The sequence below is a fragment of the Hibiscus syriacus genome, unplaced genomic scaffold, assembly GCF_006381635.1.
Source record: "Hibiscus syriacus cultivar Baekdansim isolate YM2019G1 unplaced genomic scaffold, ASM638163v2 tig00110462_pilon, whole genome shotgun sequence".
Classification (NCBI taxonomy): Eukaryota; Viridiplantae; Streptophyta; class Magnoliopsida; order Malvales; family Malvaceae; genus Hibiscus; species Hibiscus syriacus.
Genome location: NW_024062747.1, coordinates 808,444 through 829,342, shown reverse-complemented (window position 1 = coordinate 829,342; position 20,899 = coordinate 808,444). Strand labels below are relative to the sequence as shown.

General features: G+C 35.2%; 2 protein-coding genes and 1 pseudogene across 2 annotated transcripts; all 3 read right to left on the bottom strand.

Annotated features, from left to right (window-relative positions):
* Window positions 1–3,471: 3,471 nt before the first annotated feature.
* On the bottom strand, window positions 3,472–3,973 carry LOC120126898. The gene has a single exon (XM_039144941.1). The coding sequence runs from the start codon at window positions 3,887–3,889 to the stop codon at window positions 3,485–3,487; it is 405 nt and encodes a 134-aa protein (XP_039000872.1). The 5' UTR covers window positions 3,890–3,973; the 3' UTR covers window positions 3,472–3,484.
* A 2,826-nt stretch (window positions 3,974–6,799) lies between these two features.
* LOC120127008 (auxilin-like protein 1) lies at window positions 6,800–12,677 on the bottom strand. Its single transcript, XM_039145024.1, has 8 exons — window positions 12,114–12,677; window positions 8,178–11,514; window positions 8,025–8,100; window positions 7,821–7,891; window positions 7,670–7,735; window positions 7,494–7,583; window positions 7,062–7,238; window positions 6,800–6,950 (listed from the first exon to the last, which is right to left on the bottom strand). Exons 1-8 carry the CDS (start codon window positions 12,557–12,559, stop codon window positions 6,915–6,917), a joined length of 4,299 nt encoding a protein of 1,432 aa, XP_039000955.1. The 5' UTR covers window positions 12,560–12,677; the 3' UTR covers window positions 6,800–6,914.
* A 4,715-nt stretch (window positions 12,678–17,392) lies between these two features.
* LOC120126801 lies at window positions 17,393–20,373 on the bottom strand (annotated as a pseudogene).
* Between the last annotated feature and the right edge of the window lie 526 nt (window positions 20,374–20,899).

Sequence of the window (20,899 nt, the reverse complement as noted above, 5' to 3'; positions counted from 1 at the left end):
ACTACATGCTCACCAGCCAGATTCAAAAGCCTAGATAAAACATTCATGACCATAATAAAAATATATGGAGACAATGGGTCCCCTGTCTAACACCCTTTGCCCCATAGAAAAACCCCACAAGACCTCCATTCAAACCAATAGAGAATTTAGAATAAGTTATACAAGTCCAAACATAGCCCCTAAATTGAGCAAGGAATCCTATAAACTTAAACACTTGGAAGATAAATTTCAGTCAAATGAGTCAAATGCCTTTCTAAGGTCCACCTTAAGAGCACAACGAGTTGATAAATGCTTCCTTCCATAACCACTAACCAACTCTTGGGCAATCAAAACATTTTCCACCAAATCTCTCCCAGCAAGGAAAACACTTTGATTTGGCAAAATCAAACTCGGTAACCACATTTTCTGTAACACCCCTAACCCCCGACCCGAATATGAATCCAATGTGTCACATTGACTTTTCAAAACTTTGACTCCTTGAAAAACCGTTTGCTTTGAATTTAGTGGTGAAACCCTCATATAACAGTATGGTTAAAATAACAAAACTTTATATTTTCATAAACTTAAAATAGTATGGTTACAAAACTTTATGATACATGCCAACAAAATTTCAAAATAACAAAAATAAATACCTACAATTTAAATTGTTCTGATCTGATCTTCTTCAAGTGTATGTTGTTATCTCCTAGCTTTATTCCTCGGATCTCTTGGAACCTATGTGTGAAACACTCACATGCTAAGTCGTTGACTTAGTGAGGCATAAATGAGCATAAAAATATTTAAAAACAATTACATATAGAAACCATTATACATTTCATGAAAATAACATATAATGTTACACTTTGTTCAATTTATATCACTTTGTTTTATTAGTCCAACGCATATCACTGAGAACTTAAGGTATGTGAGTACATTGAGGTTGTGCACTAAAATTACAGTCGAAACTGCTGCATAGAATTTGCATTGAAGTGCCACGTAGAATATGCACCGAAGTGTCACATAGATTTGTCTCAAATGACCGCATAGAATTTATCCCAAAGGATCACATAAAATTATCTCAAAGGACCGCGTAGAACCCTCGACTCTTGGCATGCCAACTATACCTCTAATTCTCATACATATACTTTGGGCTTTAACCATATAATTATTTTTCATTTCATTATTCAAAGTATCTTTTATTCACATAGAACACATTCACATAGAGCATTTTCACGTAGAACACATTTACATATAACATGTTCACATACTAATAAAAACAAAGCAGTACTTAATAAATACAATTTATATAAAACATCATAAAAATATTGCATAAAATAAATAAAACTGTTTTCGATCGAAAACCTTCGAGGTTGGCTTATCGCAGGTCGTCCTCATATCTAATATAAAATAAATAAATTGCACTTACCTTTGTCTCACGTAACTCCTAATTGAAATCCTTTTAACTTTCGTTCAATCTCTTAACTATGTCTATTCATTCAATACGCTTTCAATCCAAATCTACACATCAACATGTCCAAGATCAATACTAAATTTCAATTAACGGTTAATCAATTAGCACTTACATAAACAGAATGAAACCGCTAATTTAAATTTCATATTGAATAGTATCGGTACTCTACACACAATACTGATACTTCTCTACTATGGTACTGATACCTACTTTAGTATCGATATCGTTTTGGCGTTCTGGAATTTCATCTTCAATTACAATATCGATACCTTACTCTTGGTATCAATACTACTTAAATCAACATCGATATTGTTCATTTGATTCATACAATTTCCTTCAATTTAACCTTATAGTGTTGATATTGTTTTTCCAATACCGATACCCTTTCCCAGAATTTACCTATCACTTCGAACTTTACCCAAAATTCACTTAAATCTCTTACCATTAACTCTATTCATGTCTTCTAACTTATTCTCACTTAACACGACTAAACTTACATCCATTAATCTCCTTTTAACATCCAATTTCTCCATATAACACTTAAAACTAAAAATCATACTCAATACTCAAACATGTTCTTAATTATTGCTAATACTTCAAATACCTTAATTAGACCTTTGACAAGTCTAATATGCCTTTAGAATCCAATTATTAACCAAATTTCCTCCATTCCCTTAAAAACTCATTTTACTAATTCACCATTAAATCCCTCAATCCCTCAATCCCTTAGTTTCTCTTCATCTTTAAACTTCCTTAATCGTCTATATCAACCAAAAAATTCAAGAAACAACCAACTTGAAACATAACTTACCTTAGCAATGGAGGCTCACGATGGAAGAAAGAAGAAGAGAAGATGACCAAATGTTCTAGGCTTTTCCTTCCTTATTCTCTAATTCCCACATGTTAAAATCCTTTTAAAATGAATTTTAAATTCATTTCATCCTAAAAGACCATAATGCCATTCCATTCTTCAATCTTTGATAAAATGTCCTAGACAAAAGTTTCCAAAATCAGTCCTTGAACTTTTCAATTTATTAAAATTTAACCGCTAAATTTTAAATCCTTACACTTTAGTCACTGACCCAATGTTTGAGGTATTACATTTTCATTCTATTTACCAGGATTTTTGTAACACACTTATATACAGTGGAACAACATGATATGGGCCTGAAATCAGAGGCAGAACAAAGGAGCAACAACTTCTGGGACCAAAGTAAGAATGGTGGAATTAAAGCCAACATGCATAGAAGAAGACTCAAAAAAATAATTCACAACACTGAAAAAATCATTACCAATAATCCCCCATGAAAGCTGGAAAAACTAGCTGGGCAGCCATCAGGACCAGGGGTTGTTACTATTCATAGCAAATTAAGCATCCGTAATTTCCTTAGAAGACACATGCGCAATCACACTATCTTACATTTCATGAGAAAGCTTCACATCCAAAATCTCTTTAAACAACTTATCAGACACTGGTTTCACATTAGTATCAACAGTCCCAAGGACATCAGAAAAATGTCCCACTTTCTAAATTTTGAGGCCTCAATCAAACTTATGGGGAAAAGTGGATTAAAAAAATAAAAATAAAAATAAACCCCACTTTCTTTAATTTTGGTGTATATTATTAGAGAATATAATTTGGAAAAATATAATCCTAATATATAATTGACATGAGAAAAATGACGTGATTTTTTGTTCATTAGGATCATGAATGATGTGATGGTATAATCCATAAAATAATTTCTCTATTATCTAAATTCTCCATCCCTAAAATGCATTACCAATATAAAATTTCGTAGAATATTTATCACAAATCCTTCCCGATAATGAAAAAACTATAATAGACTGATATGCGAACTGCAGAAATGAAAGTGAAACTTTTGGAAATCAAAGAAGCTATTAACTAAATCAATTAATGAAAAATCACAATACTTGCTCGCTATGTCTTAAATAATCTTTAAAAAAAAGTACAAATTTAAAAGCAATCGAATATGTTTACAAATTCTGGGTTTGTTTTTACTCCAAAACAAAGCTTCATTTGTAGTGAATGACAGGCATATTAGCATTCATGTCCCACATCCCTCCTTCTTTGAGGTACTCTATATACCTAGCGAACTCCGGTTTAGCTGTTGTTTTCTTCTTGCGACGGCCATCAAATAGGCTGAAAAGTGGGTGAACACTCTTTGTCTTGGCACCCTTTTTGTTAGACTCTGCCGTCGTCGACGATTTCACTTTACTCTTTACCGGCAGCCCCAATTCCGGGCCGTTAAACTTTCTCGACAAACCGAAAACCCGAGCCGGAACACTTCTAGCTCTCTTCAACTGTGCTTCAAACTGAGGATTGCTTGAAACAGCCTCATCATCGACTTCGGTTGCAACGAGTAACCTTTCATAGCCATTCCGGCTTCTTCTGGTGCTGAAAGCTCTAAGCATGGCCATGGTGTGGTTAGAAGAAAGGATGAACAAACTTTGGTAGCTGTGCAACAAAGATTGTATGTATTTATGAGGCTAAAAGGACCAAGTTGGTGAGAGTAAATAATCGTGAATTTTAAGGAAATAATTGCACGCCGTAGTTGATTAAAAATGGTCGTCGTTTTGTTTGGTGTGCCTTTGTAGTTTGAACGTAATCAAATATTGGTCAGATTTTGCCACCTTTGTTGAACAAGTCTTGGCTTTGGACTTCGATTTTCGTCGCTTTTCTCCAACAAGCGTGACGAAAATTGTGTCAGGTGACGCTTCAGGGAACGAAACAGACATCGGCTCCGCATTTGTCAAATGATTTAAATATCGCCGCTAAAACGGGACTGATTAGTTTTGTAGATTAAACAACAAGTTTATTGCTTTGTAATCGTCGTCTAAAAAATAAAAATATTCGATGGGAGTGAGGGGAAATTTCCTTACAAATAGAGCATCTCTTTGAAAAATTATATATTGCCTTTGGAATGGGTTTGAGTATTGTAAAAAGTAGCAGAATTATTCATCAATGGAAAGGTCTGACTTATCATTTTGAATCGGTTAAATGTGAATTAAAAATAAGTCGAGTTTAAATGATTGGAGTGTTAAATTGAGAAGAATTCAAATGATTTTAATTGAATTCTAAAAAATGGTCTGCTCAGATCTTAGTGGATCTAAATAATATTCCACCCGTGACCTATTAGAAATTAATTGGAGCTCTTACTTTGTTTTCTCCATTCAAACTAAATCCGCTTATGTTTCTTTGTGTCATTATTCCAAACATTTAATGTTTTAATAGTTAGGATAAACATCGAAAATAGTCTCTTTCTTTATGATACTTTCACTTTGATCATCTAACTTTTTAAATTTATAATACAATCATCAAACTTTTAATTTACTTTTAGTTCATTATCTACTGTTAGAAAAAAAACCCTGATGTGACTCGTTATTTTCTTCCTCTTCTCTCCTCCTGTTTTCTTTTTCTTTCATGATTGAACTTTCTTCTTAAATGCTCGACTCTAAACCCACCATCCCTCTCGACTTAATCTACGATGAGCTTCATGAGTTAATCCCTAACCTAACTCAATTTCACAACGTTATCAGCATTTCCTTTAAAAAAAAAACACGTATGTGGGAGCATATTTTATTGAATGCCAAAGTGCCAGGAATTGTTAGAACTTTGGATTTCTACAATAAATCTAAAACTTGACTTTGGGTGTTTTTTATTGGGTTAAGGATAGAAAATATTGTGAGTTGGTATTGAATAGTTCAATTATTGTTGTTATTAGTATAAAGAGGGAAAGTTTTGTGTTGCAGCCAATTTGTTTAATTGCTTGCACGAAGAAAGGTTTAGTCTCGATGTTTATGTTTAGATATCTTTGATAACTGCATGCCAGTAGATAAGGTATAGCTTATAGGAAAGTAATAGTAATAGTGATTTTTAAAAAAATAGAGGGAAATGGACGCAAACCTACTTTGATTACTTATAATGTGATTTTGAATGTGTATTTTGATTACTTATAATGTGATTTTGAATGTGTACTTTGATTACTTATAATGTGATTTTGAATGTGTGACATGCCTTGGAGTACCTTCATGACTCTTTTCGACAGGACGAAGAATAATGAAGTTTTCCTTATACTTGTAAGTATAATGCACTAATAAATTATTATCGTCGAATTTCTTTATATGAAAAGCGATTGTTGTTTTTTATAAATGAAATTGATTAGTTTTAATTCAGATAATGCTACAAACAATGCATTGTTGGATTTTTATTGGAAGACTCCACGACCTAAAGAAACTCGGAAGGTTTTGTTATAAAAGATGGTGAGCTAATAGGCGAAGAACTCGTAGTCGGGATTTAAAGAGGAAAATTCAACAACAAAAGGGAAAAAAATGATAGATTAGAGAAAGGAACAACGTGGTATGTCAGTTTCTTCAATGACATGAAATAGTAGTGATTGTATTGGAAGCGAATTAAATATTCAGTGATTATATTATAAATTTAAAAAATTCAAAGGCCAAAATGAAAATGATCTAACAATTTGGTGACTAATTTTGGAGTTTACCCTAAATATTGATCTTGTCTTTTCACGCAAACAATAAAATCCCGCAACTCTTTCATTTTCAAAGGCTCGTTATCCGATCCGAATTTGTATTGTTGAGCTCTTTCAAAGCCTCTTCTAGAACGGTAGACCGTGGCATTCTACTCTAGGCAAGTAGGGTTGAGCAGGAATTAAAGAATTCAAAATTCATTCGAATTATGAGTATTCAAATAATTTATAGTTTATTAATTAAATATCATGACCACTTAATTAATTTGAATCAAGATTTATTTTTTATTTAACATATAATGTAAAGAGTGTTTTTTTTTATATTTAAAACAATGAAAACAATTTATAATTTATTAATTAAAATGTTTTCTTACCGAAACACACTGTAAATAGCATGTACAATCAGCAGATTACTATATAACGTTTATCCTATACCCATGCTGTACAAAGAATATTATTTAGTAATAGATATCGTATTGAACGTTTATCATATACCCCAAGATATACTTAATGTTCTCATGAATCATGATTCAACAGGTTTCTGTCATGAAAATACGTTAGGAGAGATGAACGGAAGATTTCATATTAAGAGAGACGAACTTATAAAATTTTGAGGAGAATAACTTATAAAATTTTAGAATTTTAAAAAGGACGAAAACATATTTTTAATAATAAATATATCTAGAATGTATAAGAATTTAAATTTTTTAAAAGAACGATCGACTCCACCTACCCTCTAAGCCCATTCCTGTTGGCAGAAACACCTTCAATACGATATTCCACCCATTGAATACAGTATAAATTAAGCTTTAAATTGTCAAGTTACAATCAGATTACATTTAGTAATAGATACATAAAATAGACGGGGCACTGAGGATGTTTTCTTGCCAAATATGTAAATTTACTCAACAGAGTGAAATATAATGATACAATTGGTATCAGTACTCAGGACTGCGCTACCGCTCTTCTGAATTGAATTTGTTCCAAGCTTCCTGAAAATAAAGAAGCCAACAAAAAGTTAGCCTAAAACATACATAGCGGTTAAAATGCGTAAATGGCACGAATCCGTGTTTTGGAAATAATGTAGCAGACGAGAAACTAACCTTTAGGAGATCAAAGACCTTTTCACAAACGTACTTGTGCTGAATGCTCGCACCCCGTTGCTGTAACTTGTCGGGGTGAACACAAAGAGTGGCTTTTCTGTAAGCTTTCTTTACTGCAGCTGAAGTTATAACTTCTGTTAATGGAATTGATTGCCAACCACTCTCTGGACCAAGGATCTGTCAATGAAGAAAAGCTCAGTTTTCAGTTTTGAATAACTATGGATAAAGATTTAATATGTAAAAACTAAAGACAGAATGTCAAGTCAGTTAAAAGAGAGAGTGATGAATAACACATTGAACTGGTATCTAACTCGAAAGTTGTAGCACCAAAGTCCATAAGCAATAAAGAACATTGGGCAGAACACAGAGCATCAAAGATCAAGTGAATTAATACAAGGAAATGATAAGCAGATTTTGGATACTATAACATACATATTGCAAAGTTGAAAGCAATGCACGCAGGTTCCCTTCTTTCCCACTCGACCACCTCTTCACATCAGCATCGAGAGTTTCTGCAAATCTCTGCAAAGAGGGGAAAAAAAGACGGTAAAAATGCAATGACTTTGTAATCTTGAAATGTCTTCACAGGTGAAAACACAGAAGTGTACATTTCTTTCCGCTTGCTCTCTTTGAGCTAGAAGATCACGCATGTTCTTTTCTTCAAGAGCTTTTGCCTGCAAAAGTCCACAAGCTAAATGTTAGTTTGACATGTATAAATAAACATTCTAGTCACTGTGAAGGAACAAGAAAATATCATACAGCTCGTTCGGCTGTCCGTCGATATCTCTCTAATCTCGCTTTACACCTCTGAGCTGATTCACCTTCAACACCTTCATGCATGGAAAGAAACTTATTCAGTAGCATAGAAGCAAGAATTCACTTTTTTCTTCATTTCGGGTGATCTTATAATTAAGCAGTGTATTAAGAGGATACATATATATAATACTCAAGAAAATAGCCAACCATTATAAGTAGAGGAATATGGGTATCTTAAACCATCAAAAGAACCACTGCTCTGAATGTGCTGATCCTTTAGATCCTGCTGATTAAGACTCCATTAATATGCTGCCAGGTAGCATAAGGTTCATAAAAATAAAACACAAAGGACACACTCACGGAGTATGAAGAGCTTGTTCTCATTCCAACGTTTCTAGAAGTTGAAAACTTATCAGACATAGACCGTTCCACTCGTTCCCTTGCCTCAAAAGCAGCCCTTTCAGCCATTGCCTTTTCGACAGCACGCTCTCGAGCCTCTGCAGTTGCTCTCTCCACAGCAGCACGCTCTGCTCTGAGCCTGGTTTCCATAGAAGACTTCTCCCTAGCTTCTGCACATGCCTTCTCTAGTCTGTCACGTACCTCTGACATTGCTCGTTGACGAGCTTCAGCAGTTGCTCTTTCTACAGCAGCCCTTTCTGCCCTCTCTCGAGCTTCAACATAACCCCTTTCGTAAGCTTCAAGAGCAGCTATGTCAACAGCCATCCTATCTTTTTCCCTTTCCCTCTCCCTCTCTCTTTCTTCTATCTTTCTAAGACGTTCCTTCTCCAGTTCTCTTTCTCTTTTCAGCCTTTCAGCCTCCTCCTCTTCAGGTATGAGGCTCTCATTAACCTTCTTGTCTTTCCTTTCTGTGCTCTGAGCTGTTCTCTGAATGCTTTCTTCCCCTTCCAATACATCAGCTGTGTCATGTTTCCTTCCAGTTTCAATATACTCTTTTGCCGCTTGAGCAGATACAAAATTATCGTCGTCTTCTTCAATCTGAGAGTAAACCTGGGCCTCTTTGACATTCTTAAATCTTTCCTTCCATTCATAACCAAATTTCAGCCCTTGGTTTTCATTATCAGAGTCCAATTTAGGAACACTGTTAATCTTCTCGGCATTTCTTTGTCCAATGTCATTTCCAGCTTTGCCAGTTTTCTTCACACCGTCATCTTGACAAGACAAGTCTGAAATATCATCATTTCTAAACTGACTGACTTTAGCTTCTAAGCCAGCCATCCCAGAAGCATTCAACCTTCCACCAACGTCCCCTTTCACCAATGGATCTGATTTCTTCTCACTGTCACTGAATTCAACCTCCACCTTTCCATTTTCTTCAATGGTGGATTCTCCAGATTCTTCAGTTTCATCAATATTTTGATCATTATTTACTGCATCAGATACCACAGAATTCTCTCCCTCTACACGATGACGAGTTCCTTCAGCAAATTTCGGTTTCTTCCCTTTTTCATACCTTTGAGTATGCTGGTAAACATCATTTACTCCTAGTAATTCTTCGGTTTCTTTGAGATCAACTACTCTTTTTTTAACTACCTCTTCTGTATCTTGGACCTCTTTCTCTGGTATGCCGTGATCTTCTTTGAATCTCTCCACAGTCGCTTCTTTTTCATAGGCTTCTTTGATCCCATTATCAATTGCTTCCTCTTCACCAGCCTTTCTTAGTCTATTCTCAGCTTCCTTTCTCTCAAAACCCTCCTTTTGTTGCCTCTCATCTTTTTCTTCCTCGGTAACCTGCTTTGGTCTTCGCTTGCTTGCATCTACCTCATGAGCCTCTCTTTGCTTCCCCACCATCTCTTCTTGTTCAAGAGCCTTTCTCTGTCTCCTCTCATTTTCTTCCTGCAAATGTGCTTGTTTTAGTCTTTTCTCATTCTCTAGCTGTTCAAGAGCCATTCTCCATATCTTCTCTTCAAGTTCATGTTCCTCCTCTTTCTTTGCACTTTCTTCTCGTTCACGAGTTCCTTCAATCTCCTCTTTTTCTTCCAGCTCAAGAACCTCTGTCTGCCTCTTCTCATTCTCTACTTGTACTTCAAGGTTTGTTTCATGCTTTTCCTGCTCAAAAACCTCCCTCCAGCTTTTCTCCTCATCTTTCTGTTTTTGGAACTCTCTCACTCTCTTTGGATCGTCAAAACTGTTACTAGTCTGCTTTTCCTGCTTCCCGTTCTCTTTCAGTTCCGCATCCTGCCCAGCTTCAACCATATTTCCTTTTTGTTGAGCATTTATCTGCTGCTGACGTTTTCCTAATTCATCAGTTCCAGTTGGTTTCTTACCATTTTCCAAAGGTTTCCCTGCTGTTAGAGACTGCCCATTCTCCTCTAGTTCACTAACCTCTTGAGCTGTTTTAACCTTCTTTTCATGCCCTTTATGCTTACGGGCCTCTTTAACAGGTCTCGATATTCTGGTGGGTTCCCCCCTTTCACAACTTTCTTTCGCCGTTTTCATGTCTCTCTCAACTTTATCGAGCTCGTGGTCTTCCCTAACAGCTTCTACTTTCTCATCACTGTCTAGTTGCTGCTCCAATGCCCCAATGTTTGCTTTTTTGGCTTTATGTTGGAGCTCATGAGATTTCATGCTCTGGACCAAAACTTTCTCATTATTCATCTGCTCCAAAACTGTTCTCGACTTATCTGTCCTAACCAATTCAAAAAATTGAGTTGCTTCCTGCCATTCATCAGTTTCATCAATTTCAACAAACCCGTGAATTGATTGGGATTTATTCCCGAGCTTCTCGACTACAAATCTTTTGGGTGCATTAAAATGTTTCTCGCCTTCTAGAGAATCAGCCACCTGGCTTTTCACAGCCCTTTGCCTCTCCTCTCTAACATGCATTTTCATTCCACTTCCACTATCTTCTTTTCCATTCATACCTAGCACTCTCTCGACTTCTATATCACCGGAACCCTCAACAGTCTTATTGGCCCTTTCCTTCTTACTTTTCCCATCAGACTTTGAAGCCGGTTTGGTTGAGCTTTTTACGCCTTCCCTTTTCCTTTCCAGTTGTTCTTTTGCACTCTTCAGTTTTGCTTGAGCTTTGTCCATTGCTTCTTTCATAGCAGCGGCAGAGGCTGCAGCAGCTGAGCTTGCATCTATCTCAACATCGAAGAAAGGAGGTGAATTATCACCCATTTTCCCTCCAGGAGCAGCATGTTGTCTGTTTTGATAGTCTCCGTTTTTTAAATTGACAAATGGCGGAGGCCTAGAAGGAGGTGGCACATGAGATGGCGCAGTTCTTAGGTTGACATTGGAAATTGTCACAAACATCTCATCAGAACAAGATCCAGTTCTTCGATATTCTCTTCGAGTTGAGTCATTTGTAAATGTTTGTTCTCCAGTAGTCCGGTTAGAAGGATGGGACACGGTTTTCCTAAGATGTTTTTTCTTTATAACACCATTAGTGAACTCAAGATCAATACCATCAGCCAAATCCAATGGCGGATTCTTTTTGTCCATCTTTTGCAAGGGATTTTCAATTACGTAAGCATATTCAGGATCAGCATGCAGCTGAGCAACATGGGTAATCCCACTTGATATATTCACGTCACCTCTAACATTAGCCTTGTGATAAGATATATTGAACTCCATACCGGTATCGATGGGCTCACAATAATCTCCATTCGAAAAGTACCGGTATTTTCCAGAATGATCTGACCCCTCTGACAGAGACTCAGTTTCTGCTTGCATCCTATGAGAGGAAACAAATGAATTGACCATCAACAAAATTATACCACTCGCAACAATAAACAATCAATATGCAGAAGCTTTACAAAGAATCACCATAGCATTAACATGCATCGGATGTTCAAAACAATGCCTAATTCAAACACTGAAAGAACATATTTCCGAAGAGGTTCTTCTATGCATTTTACACTTCATTGAAGAAGAAAAAAACACAGAATCCAAGAAAAATAATTGATTCGGTAATGAGTACAACTAAAAAAAATATCAGTTCTTGCCTCAACACCCCTTTTAGATTCCTCAAAGAACAGGTATTTTTTCCAGTAGGAAACTCAATATTCCTTTTACCATCAAACACAAATACTTGATTCTAGCCATTATATTAATAGGATTTAAATTCAAAAGAAAAAAGAAAGCTCAAATTCAAATGCATCAAGATTGAGTACCCAAAGAACGAAGAGGAAAAAAATCAAAACTTTGCAGTAGAGTAACTAGCATACTATCTTACTAAAGATCCAAATATTTACTCATTTTTGTCGCAAAAATTAGCTTAAAGCTCAAAGGAGAAAATAAAACTTCATAAAATTAAGGAAGATATGAGCATACCAAGCTTCATCAGATGAATCACCATCGTGATCGTGATCGTGATCGTGATCATCACCAGCTTTGGCTTGTCTCATCAGGCCCTCGTACGAAGCAGGGAAATCCAAGCCATCAAATCCGCCGAAAACATCGGCGTAGTTGAACCTCGGGTTCCGTACATCAAACATAACCTCGTTGCTGTCGTTCATCAAGGGAAGATCCAACACCGGAATCGACGAACCTCGAGACGCGTGAAATCCGCCGAAAATCTCGGTGTAGTCCTCAGGTCTCGGCGACAAAGTGGGGCCACCACCACCGTTAAAGAACCTCGGTGCACCACCGAAAGCGTCGTCGTACATGGTTCTGCTGGACAAGTTGGCCGTGCCATTACAACTTGTCGTCCGCTTGGTGGAGAGTGTAGCATGAGAAGAACCCCTGTTTGGTTTCCGAGAATGTGAGAGATTTTCCATGAAAATGAAAGCTTCTAGGTTTCCACAAAGATTTTTCTTCCTTATATTAAAAAATATACTTATAATTTTTTATCTATGCTTTTCAGTGTTTACAATAGTCTCTGGCGGACAGAAAGAGTGACAGAAGGAGGAAGATGAAAAGGAAATATTAAAAAAATAAATTAACAATAAAATTACGAAAATGTACTTTTTTTTTTGTAATTAAGTACTTCTTTTATTAAAAAAAATAGAATCAAAAAATATTTTAGAACAGTGTTGCGTTGTTGTATTGTAACTTGCAATATTTGGCGATTCGGAGACTCTTAATTGACAGGTGTAGCCGGTAGCAGGTGACAATGCTGGAAATCAAAATATCAATTTTAAGATCAATATTTAATCGAACCAAGTCGAATTGAATGAAAAGATAACTTTATTTTATTAACTTTTTTTCAAAAAATATTGAATTGAATTAGATTAATTTATTTTATTTAAATGAAAAATAAGTAAACCAAATTAATACATTTATAACAGTTTTATCTTAAATGAATTTACAACCATAAATATTTGAAAATTACTTCAAAATAAAATAAAAAATAACATAGGAAAACTTAATTTGATAGGTTACTTGTTTAAGACATACTGAGATTGTCATTCTAGGAAAACTAACTTTTATAATTTAAATTTTATTAATAATTCTTATAAAAATCGTATAAAATAATTTAATTAATCTAAAATTTATTTATTTTCAATGTAAGTTCTAATTTTGTTAACCCAATCTAGTTCGTTAGTTGCATCTATATTTAATTTTCTTCCGTTTTAAAAATAATAATTTCAAATAAAAGAGTATTGGTTGGTGTGTTGAAAATTTAATTTTTTTACATCCATTTCTTATTTTTTGAGAAGTTATTCACACAATATAAATTTTGGTAATTAATTTACTTTATGTAGAATGAAAGAAATGGTCGAGAGGTAGGTAAGCAAAGGTTTAGATTAGGTGGTGAGGAGAAGTTCAAGGCTGATTGTAAAATATAGAATTAGAATTGAAGTCACTACAATCAGTTATTTGTGAATATATATTTTACTTTTCATGTTAAGGGTGTAAATAACTATAAATAAAATATAATTTATTAAATATGGTAAATTTTCAGATACAAATATTATAATTTTCGAATTTATTTATTATATTAATGGTCCTTAAATTCACTGTGTTATCTGTTATTATATTATATTTATAAATTTATTAAAATGTTATTGTGTTAGTGTTTCCTTCGAGTCGTAACTTGCAGGCGTCTTAAGCTAAGCCCTGGTCATTAAATCTCATCCTGCTTCCCCACGTCCTCTTCAATTAGCTGCATTTGGTTTTCAGTTCGACACATTTGATTATTTGCCCTCTTTGTTACTGTCGTGGTCCTTGTTCATCTGGAAACTACTTAGTTATATAGCGTTACAGGGTTTAGTCACATGCTCTAATGCTTACGTAAATAAGAGTAAATAAAATTTGTTTCGATTCAATTTTTTATTTCATTTTTAAAATATTCAAAACAAATAACTTAAATTAATTCGAATTAAATAATAATTAAGTTCACAGTGACTAATAATAATTCGATTCAATTTTTTATTTCATTTTTTAAAATTGAAAAATATCTCAACAAAATTATTATAATCAACTAATCAAGGGATCTCATAATTATTATAGTTGAGATTAAATCGTGTTGCGATAGTCTACAGTTGTCGTTGCGATTTTCTAAATTCGTTGAAAAAAAGATTTTGTTTCTTAAGAATTTTCTCTAAAAAGATAGTATACGCGCGGATGTGTCGAAGACACGTATTACCACGACCACGTCCACGGCCACGGCCCGAGACGGACGGCGGCGGCGGTGCGCGAGAGTCCCCCTTGTTCTCTATCACTCAACAATGAAGTGGAAAAGCCAAGCCTTAAATACCATTCCCAATAGTGTTTCCAATACAATGTGGGATTGAGCATTACCAACACTTGTTTCCAATACAATGTGATTATTCATGAAACAATTAACAATCATGCACCTTAAAACAACTAAATCAACAACCAATTACATTAGTATTATACGATTAAATATGTCATAATTAAAAGTCAATCTACAATCAATCGCGATTATTGTAATTTTAAGCAAAACATTCAAAAATAATATCACTATTTAAGGCTCAATCCCACATAGTATTGGGAACAAGTGTTGGTAATGCTCAAATCCCACATAGTATTGGAAACACTATTGGGAATGGTATTTAAGGCTTGGCTTTATCACTTCCTTGTTGAGTGATAGAGAACAAGGGGGACTCTCGCGCGCCGCCGCCGCCGTCCCGTCTCGTGGTCGTGGTCGTGGTCGTGGTAATGGTAATGGTAATACGTGTCTTCGACACGTCCGCGCGGATACTATCTTTTTAGAGAAAATTCTTAAGAAACAAAATCTTTTTTTTAACTATCACAACGAATTTGGAAAATCGCAACGACAACTGTAGACTATCGCAACGACAACTGTAGACTATCGCAACGCGAAATGGAAAATCGCAACGCGAATTTCAACTATCGCAACGCGAATTTCAACTATCGCAACGCGAAATGGAAAATCGCAACGCGATTTTCAACTATCGCAACGCGAGATGGAAAATCGCAACGCGATTTTCAACTATCGCAACGCGAAATGCAACGCGAATTTACGAGAGTGGAGATCGCAATGCGAATTAGAGATCGCATTGCGATTTTGTTGGTCATTTTCGCAAATCCAAAAAAAGTTGGTCAAAATCGTATATGATTTTTGGTCACTGAAGTTATTTTCTCTATAAAGAAGAGAGGCAACTTGCAAATGCGAACAGGGTTTTCGGCTTTGGCTGCAACCGTGGACCATGGTTTCAAGCGGTCCACTTATACTTTAAAGTCGGCTGACTTGATTTTGACCTCGCCTTGGACCACCATTTTCCAGCTTTTTTAGTTATCATCCGCTCATCCACATTCCACAGCCAGTTGTTTTTTCTTTAGTTTTTGTTTTCATTTGAAATTAATAGGGTTAATGTAGAATCTGGTTTTCTGAGCATCCAAACACAAATCAGTTTAAATAAAGACAGTATCTTTTTTTCATTTATCTGCTTCGGCTTTTGTCCCCGGTATAGCCCACCACTAGCCCAAATTTGTAAAGTAGCAGTATTTTCTCTTACAAATAGACAACTTTATTTTAAATTTTATTAAACACCATTTTTTAAAATATATATATCAGTTATTTAAAAGGAAAACTTAATTAAATTAAACTCTAATTTACCGTTCTTATATCCAAAGGAAAACTGGGTTTAATTTTACTTTTTAAAAAAAGCTAAGATTCAAAATGTTTGCAATCCATTAAGAATCTCAGGCCAAAAGCAGTAATTATTATGGAAGACGAAGCAGGCAGGGAAGAATAGCCTTATTCTGATGGTGTGAATTTAGAATTATTGAAATTCTAAGTTGCCCCGTTTTATCTGTTCACACACAATTACCAATACCGTTGGAAAAAAGATGGCTACATTTGGACCCTCATGTTTCCCACTTTTCTTCTGTCACCCACACATGGGAAGTTTTAAGTGAAATGGCTGTCCTTGTTCTCGTGACGTAAGTAGAAGTAATATAGTAGGTTGTCTCAACATTAAGTTGAGAGCAGTTTTCGTAGAAGATCTCTGAATTATGAAATGCTCTCTGTGAAACTCGATCCCACGACCTCAAGATCAAAAACCTTGTGCTCTACCAACTAAGCTGGATAGTCATCTTAAGTGGAACATACTTAATATACAGTAAAAAAAACTATCGGTTTTATTATTATTTAAATAATAAAATTAGTAAAAAATTATCTAAAACATTATTATTTATATTTAAAACATCAATATTTTTTAATATTTCTGGTAAAATGTCCAATAATAACAAAATCGGTAGAAAAAATAATTAAAACGTCCAATAATAATAAAACCGATAGAAATAATAATGTTTATTGTAATCTTTTACTAGTTTTATTATTTAAATAATAATAAAACCGATAACTTCTTTTTTAATCGTATATTAAATCTGTCGCACGTAATCATTTACCCACACCTATTCAAATCTCAAACGAAAAAAAAAGGATAAAAATAAATCATCATTCTTTGCACTAAGATGTTATATTTCTCATCATAATCAATTACACAATTATTTAATAAAAAATAATTTTATGTTTATATTTTTTTATTTAATTTAATAAACATTTATATATAAACAACTCACAAATAATTTACCAAATGTTTTTATTATAATTTTAAATTTCACTTTCAATATATAAAAACTATTTTAACTTCTCATAATACTTTTTGATGATGTTATGCTTAAATTAACAAATTATATTTTTTTCATATCATTTTTCTAAAAAAATGTTTTTAAAAGCATTTTTCAATTTAACAATAATAAAAAACCAAGACGACGTTTGTTAATATTATTAAATATTAAAATTAAAAATTAAATACTTTGTCGCCTAAGAGATGAACAAAAACTCAATGATATGATGCTTAAGTCAAATTCACATTTAACGCTTTGATAATTAACTTTAGGGTTTAACAATAGACCATACTTTTTTGGTTCGACAAGCAATAGAACTATTACCGTCACTGAATCTAGAATGGGTGACCGCTGCTGATTGATTTGTTAGAAATTGGAACGAAGTGAAACCATTTAGAGGAGCTATGCTTATCATGAATAAGCCATTATGATCTTTAAAAGAATGTAGTTCAAGCAATCTGAAAATAAAAATTTATAAGCCTTTTTAAGAGAAATGACAATAAATAATGACAGGTCGCAGTATCTGCTTCAGCAAAAATGCAAAATGATTTAAACAAAAGCATTGTTCATCAAAAAACTTTACGCACACTGACGATTATTGCAACTCTTCCTATATATCCCCAGAAACTTGGCCACAAACTCTGCGCGCACACAAAAGAAAGAAAGAAAAAACCATAACCTTAGTGTGTTTGGGGTTGGATTACTACAAAGATCTACTGATATTGTATCAATCACGGTCCAACTTACCTTCTAATTTCAACAGAGCGGTCGTTCCTGTCGGCAGCCTCTTGTCCTGTAACAATAGACTTCAGTTTACTTTTTGTCTGTCTGCTAAACAGTATAAACAAGTTCATGGAAGCAACTTACATAGTAAGCGTGCCAGTAATAGAGTTCCCTTTTTAAACCAGCTTCAACTTGCTTAAGAAATTGTTCTACCAGCTTCTGCATGTTGGGAAAACAACAACATGCATGAGAGAGAGAGAAAAAGAAGAGATTCTTGGTAACTTTTTCGTTGAATTATTTTCCGGCTTCGAATTCATCACCTGGAGTATTAGTTTGGGATGAACAAATTCCACAAGAAGCTTTTGAAGCTTTCCCCGTACAATGAATAATCTGATGGAATCAACATCCATATAATCAGGAGAACATATTGAGGTTTGTATAGGTTGAAAAACTTACCTTTATGTGATGATGGATCAGCTAGAATTTCTGATGCAAGTTCTATCAGAAACTCTTCCCATCCAAGTGGAATTGGTTGATCATCAGCAAAAGGATAGCTGCATTGGCAGAGTTGTCTCAGCAAATGGATTACTTTCATAAATTTACTGGAAATGTAGGGAGATTTGCTTCAAGTTCTTACTTGTGTGCTTTGCAGGCTTCAAGAGCCATGATTGCTTCCCTCAAGTTTTGCTTTGATTTGGCAGCAATCTTAGCAGCGAAATTCATGGATAGATCAAACTCCTCTTTCTTTTCAATCTGAATAAGTACCTCCATAATCTGCAAAGTTAACAGGTCGCAGTCACAGTTGATCAAATCATATTCCCTAACGTAGCTAAAAGAACCATTGTCACAAATGGTTTAACCAGAAAATCTTCCCATGACCGGTATTGGTCTCATCTTTTTGCATGAAAAGCAAGAAAGGGCACGTGTACCCCTTGCCGATTGAATTTCGATCATACTGCAATACTCCATCTTGAGGTAAAATGAATGAAGTTACACGTTACTTCATGTGTTACTGGGGCATCAGCTTTTATAACTTTGCAGGTTTTGGTTACTGATTCTAGGATATCTACGTCATCTTCACAGCAGAGTATGAATTTACAAGAATCCGAGTGACAGTCCATAATCCATTTTATCAACTGATGAATATTCTCTGGTGCCTTGTCGAAGTCATAAAGAACTATAACTGAAATAAACACACAAATTTATTGGCTTTGAGTTCACTGCTTTAAAGTTTGCTTGAAAAATGAATCAAACATTTGTAATTTGCCTTGAAACTAGCAGCGCTGATTTCATGGGTAACTGCAGAATAGGTGCTTATTTCTTTGACTAATCCCATTAATGCATATTTAGCATTTGTTTCCAAGTTTACATTAAGCTCGAAATGATGAGCACTTGAAGAAAATGGAACAAGAAACTGCATTGGCCTTTTCTCCTATATATTCAAATAACAAATATGTCAAACTTTAAGTCGGTGAACTGTGATCAGATATTTATAGCTTTCAAGAACAAGACTTATGTAGATATACAATGGTGATAGAAGACTCTGTAATATGAACTTTAAGAATTTGTTTAATATTTCCATGAAATGTTGCATATACAATACCTGAACCTGGAATTTTCTTAGTTCATGAGATACCTGAACAAAAAAAGGAAAAAACAAAGACTACGGTCAGCTTAAACAAATCTTAAAATGTCAAAAACAATCTGGTAGCCCTTTAGAAATTGCTAGGGACATACATTCAAACTAGGGTCACCATATAGTTCTCGCAGGAAAGCCATTGTTAGTGCCCTTTCCCCAGACCCAGATGGTCTTTTGAACAATATTTTAGGACAAGTTTCATGGGATGCCTAAAAGGTGCAACAAACCATTAGGGAAGAGCTCTACATATTACGATAGAACGTCCGCATGTACCGTAGATAAGAAATTAGGTAAGGAACCAAAGACATTTTAGGCAAAAGACTTTCAAGTTGCTTCAGAAACTGAGCTTCTTGTTTGTGGAAGATGAATCCATTCAAAGAAGCTGGTTGATACTTATCAGCCCAAAATTGCCTTAGTTTTTCAACCACAATTACCTTCCCAATGAAAGAGGTTTCGTCAATATCTTGCTTTTCTAGTGATTTCTTTTAGGCCCTGCAGGGTCCTCGTCTCATCACACAAGCAAATCAGCCCTCACTTTGGCCCATCAGTCTATTTGCTGTGAACTCCCTTGAGTTTACGCTACCTCTCCTCCCACTGCTATCACTTATCTTACTACTTTCAGTGCTAGGCTTACCATTGCAATGTCTGTTAGCAGCTGAACTGGAAGTCATTGTTGTTCTTGATAAGCCAGTGCTCGATGAGAACCCTTGAGCATTTGGGATGATGTTTCCATTACCTTTCATTCGTTGATGGAAGCAGAATCCTTTTGTTCAAACATTGGTGCTTTGGGGTAACATGGTTTCCGAGGCTTCCATTAATCGGAAACTCATTGATATGCTTTCGCATTGCCAAGGACCCAACAACACGGGAAAAGAAGATATTGCCGGGTGAAATGGACTCTGTGCTTTCAAACATAGAAGCATTGTACATGGGACTTCCAGAAGTCTATGCATTGGCAATCATTTCATTCATTCCACCTACTGTTTGTTGTTTCAACAGGGAGACTTCTCTTTGTCTTGGTGACGTAGTTACTGATCGACGACTATAATTTGAAATTTCATTCCCTTTGCCAGCCTCAAGAAGCTGCCCGATTGTACCTATTTCATCTCTTGTCGGAGTTCTACCAATTTGCTTCCTGTATAAGCCAGCTACCTCACCATTTCCCATTTCATTAATCAATTTATGCTCCTCTCTCCCATGTTTATAAGGAGATACATGCCTCCGGCTCTCACGTTTTGACTTTGACAAGGGGCTAACATTTCAACCATCATCTCTCCTTGGCCTGTAAGGAGACTTGCTGTTGTGTCTCCTTGGAAGGGGACTGGTTCTAGGAGGAGATCCATTGTCATATTCAACCTTCAAAGAAAGTCTCCGGCTGAGTTTAGAAGTGCTAATGCTTCTTGACAAATTGTCATGTTCTTGCCATTCAGTCTCCGTATCCGATGGCTCATAACCGCTCGGCCTGTGCTTCAATGGAGTAGAGGAATGAAGCTGAGATGCTTTGCTACTTCGAGACAAGTTCTCCATTTTTCTTCTTCTTCAAACTCAACAAAAGCTCTCAGCCAACTTGCTTTTTCTGTGGTTTTCTTAACAACGTTAAAACAACCGATGAAGGGACAAGAATTCAGTGGAATTTCATCCAATGAAACGTGGATGCATATACTTATTGAATTTATGGAATCCGATGATTACA

Excerpts from the sequence above, each read along its gene's own strand:
- LOC120127008 (XM_039145024.1), bottom strand. The coding sequence starts at position 12,559 with ATGGAAAATCTCTCACATTCTCGGAAACCAAACAGGGGTTCTTCTCAT. Across the intron at positions 8,101-8,177 it reads GAACAAGCTCTTCATACTCC|GATCTAAAGGATCAGCACAT; the intron begins GTGAGTGTGTCC and ends CTTAATCAGCAG. Across the intron at positions 7,584-7,669 it reads GAGAGCAAGCGGAAAGAAAT|AGATTTGCAGAAACTCTCGA; the intron begins GTACACTTCTGT and ends CCCTCTTTGCAG.
- LOC120126898 (XM_039144941.1), bottom strand. The coding sequence starts at position 3,889 with ATGGCCATGCTTAGAGCTTTCAGCACCAGAAGAAGCCGGAATGGCTAT.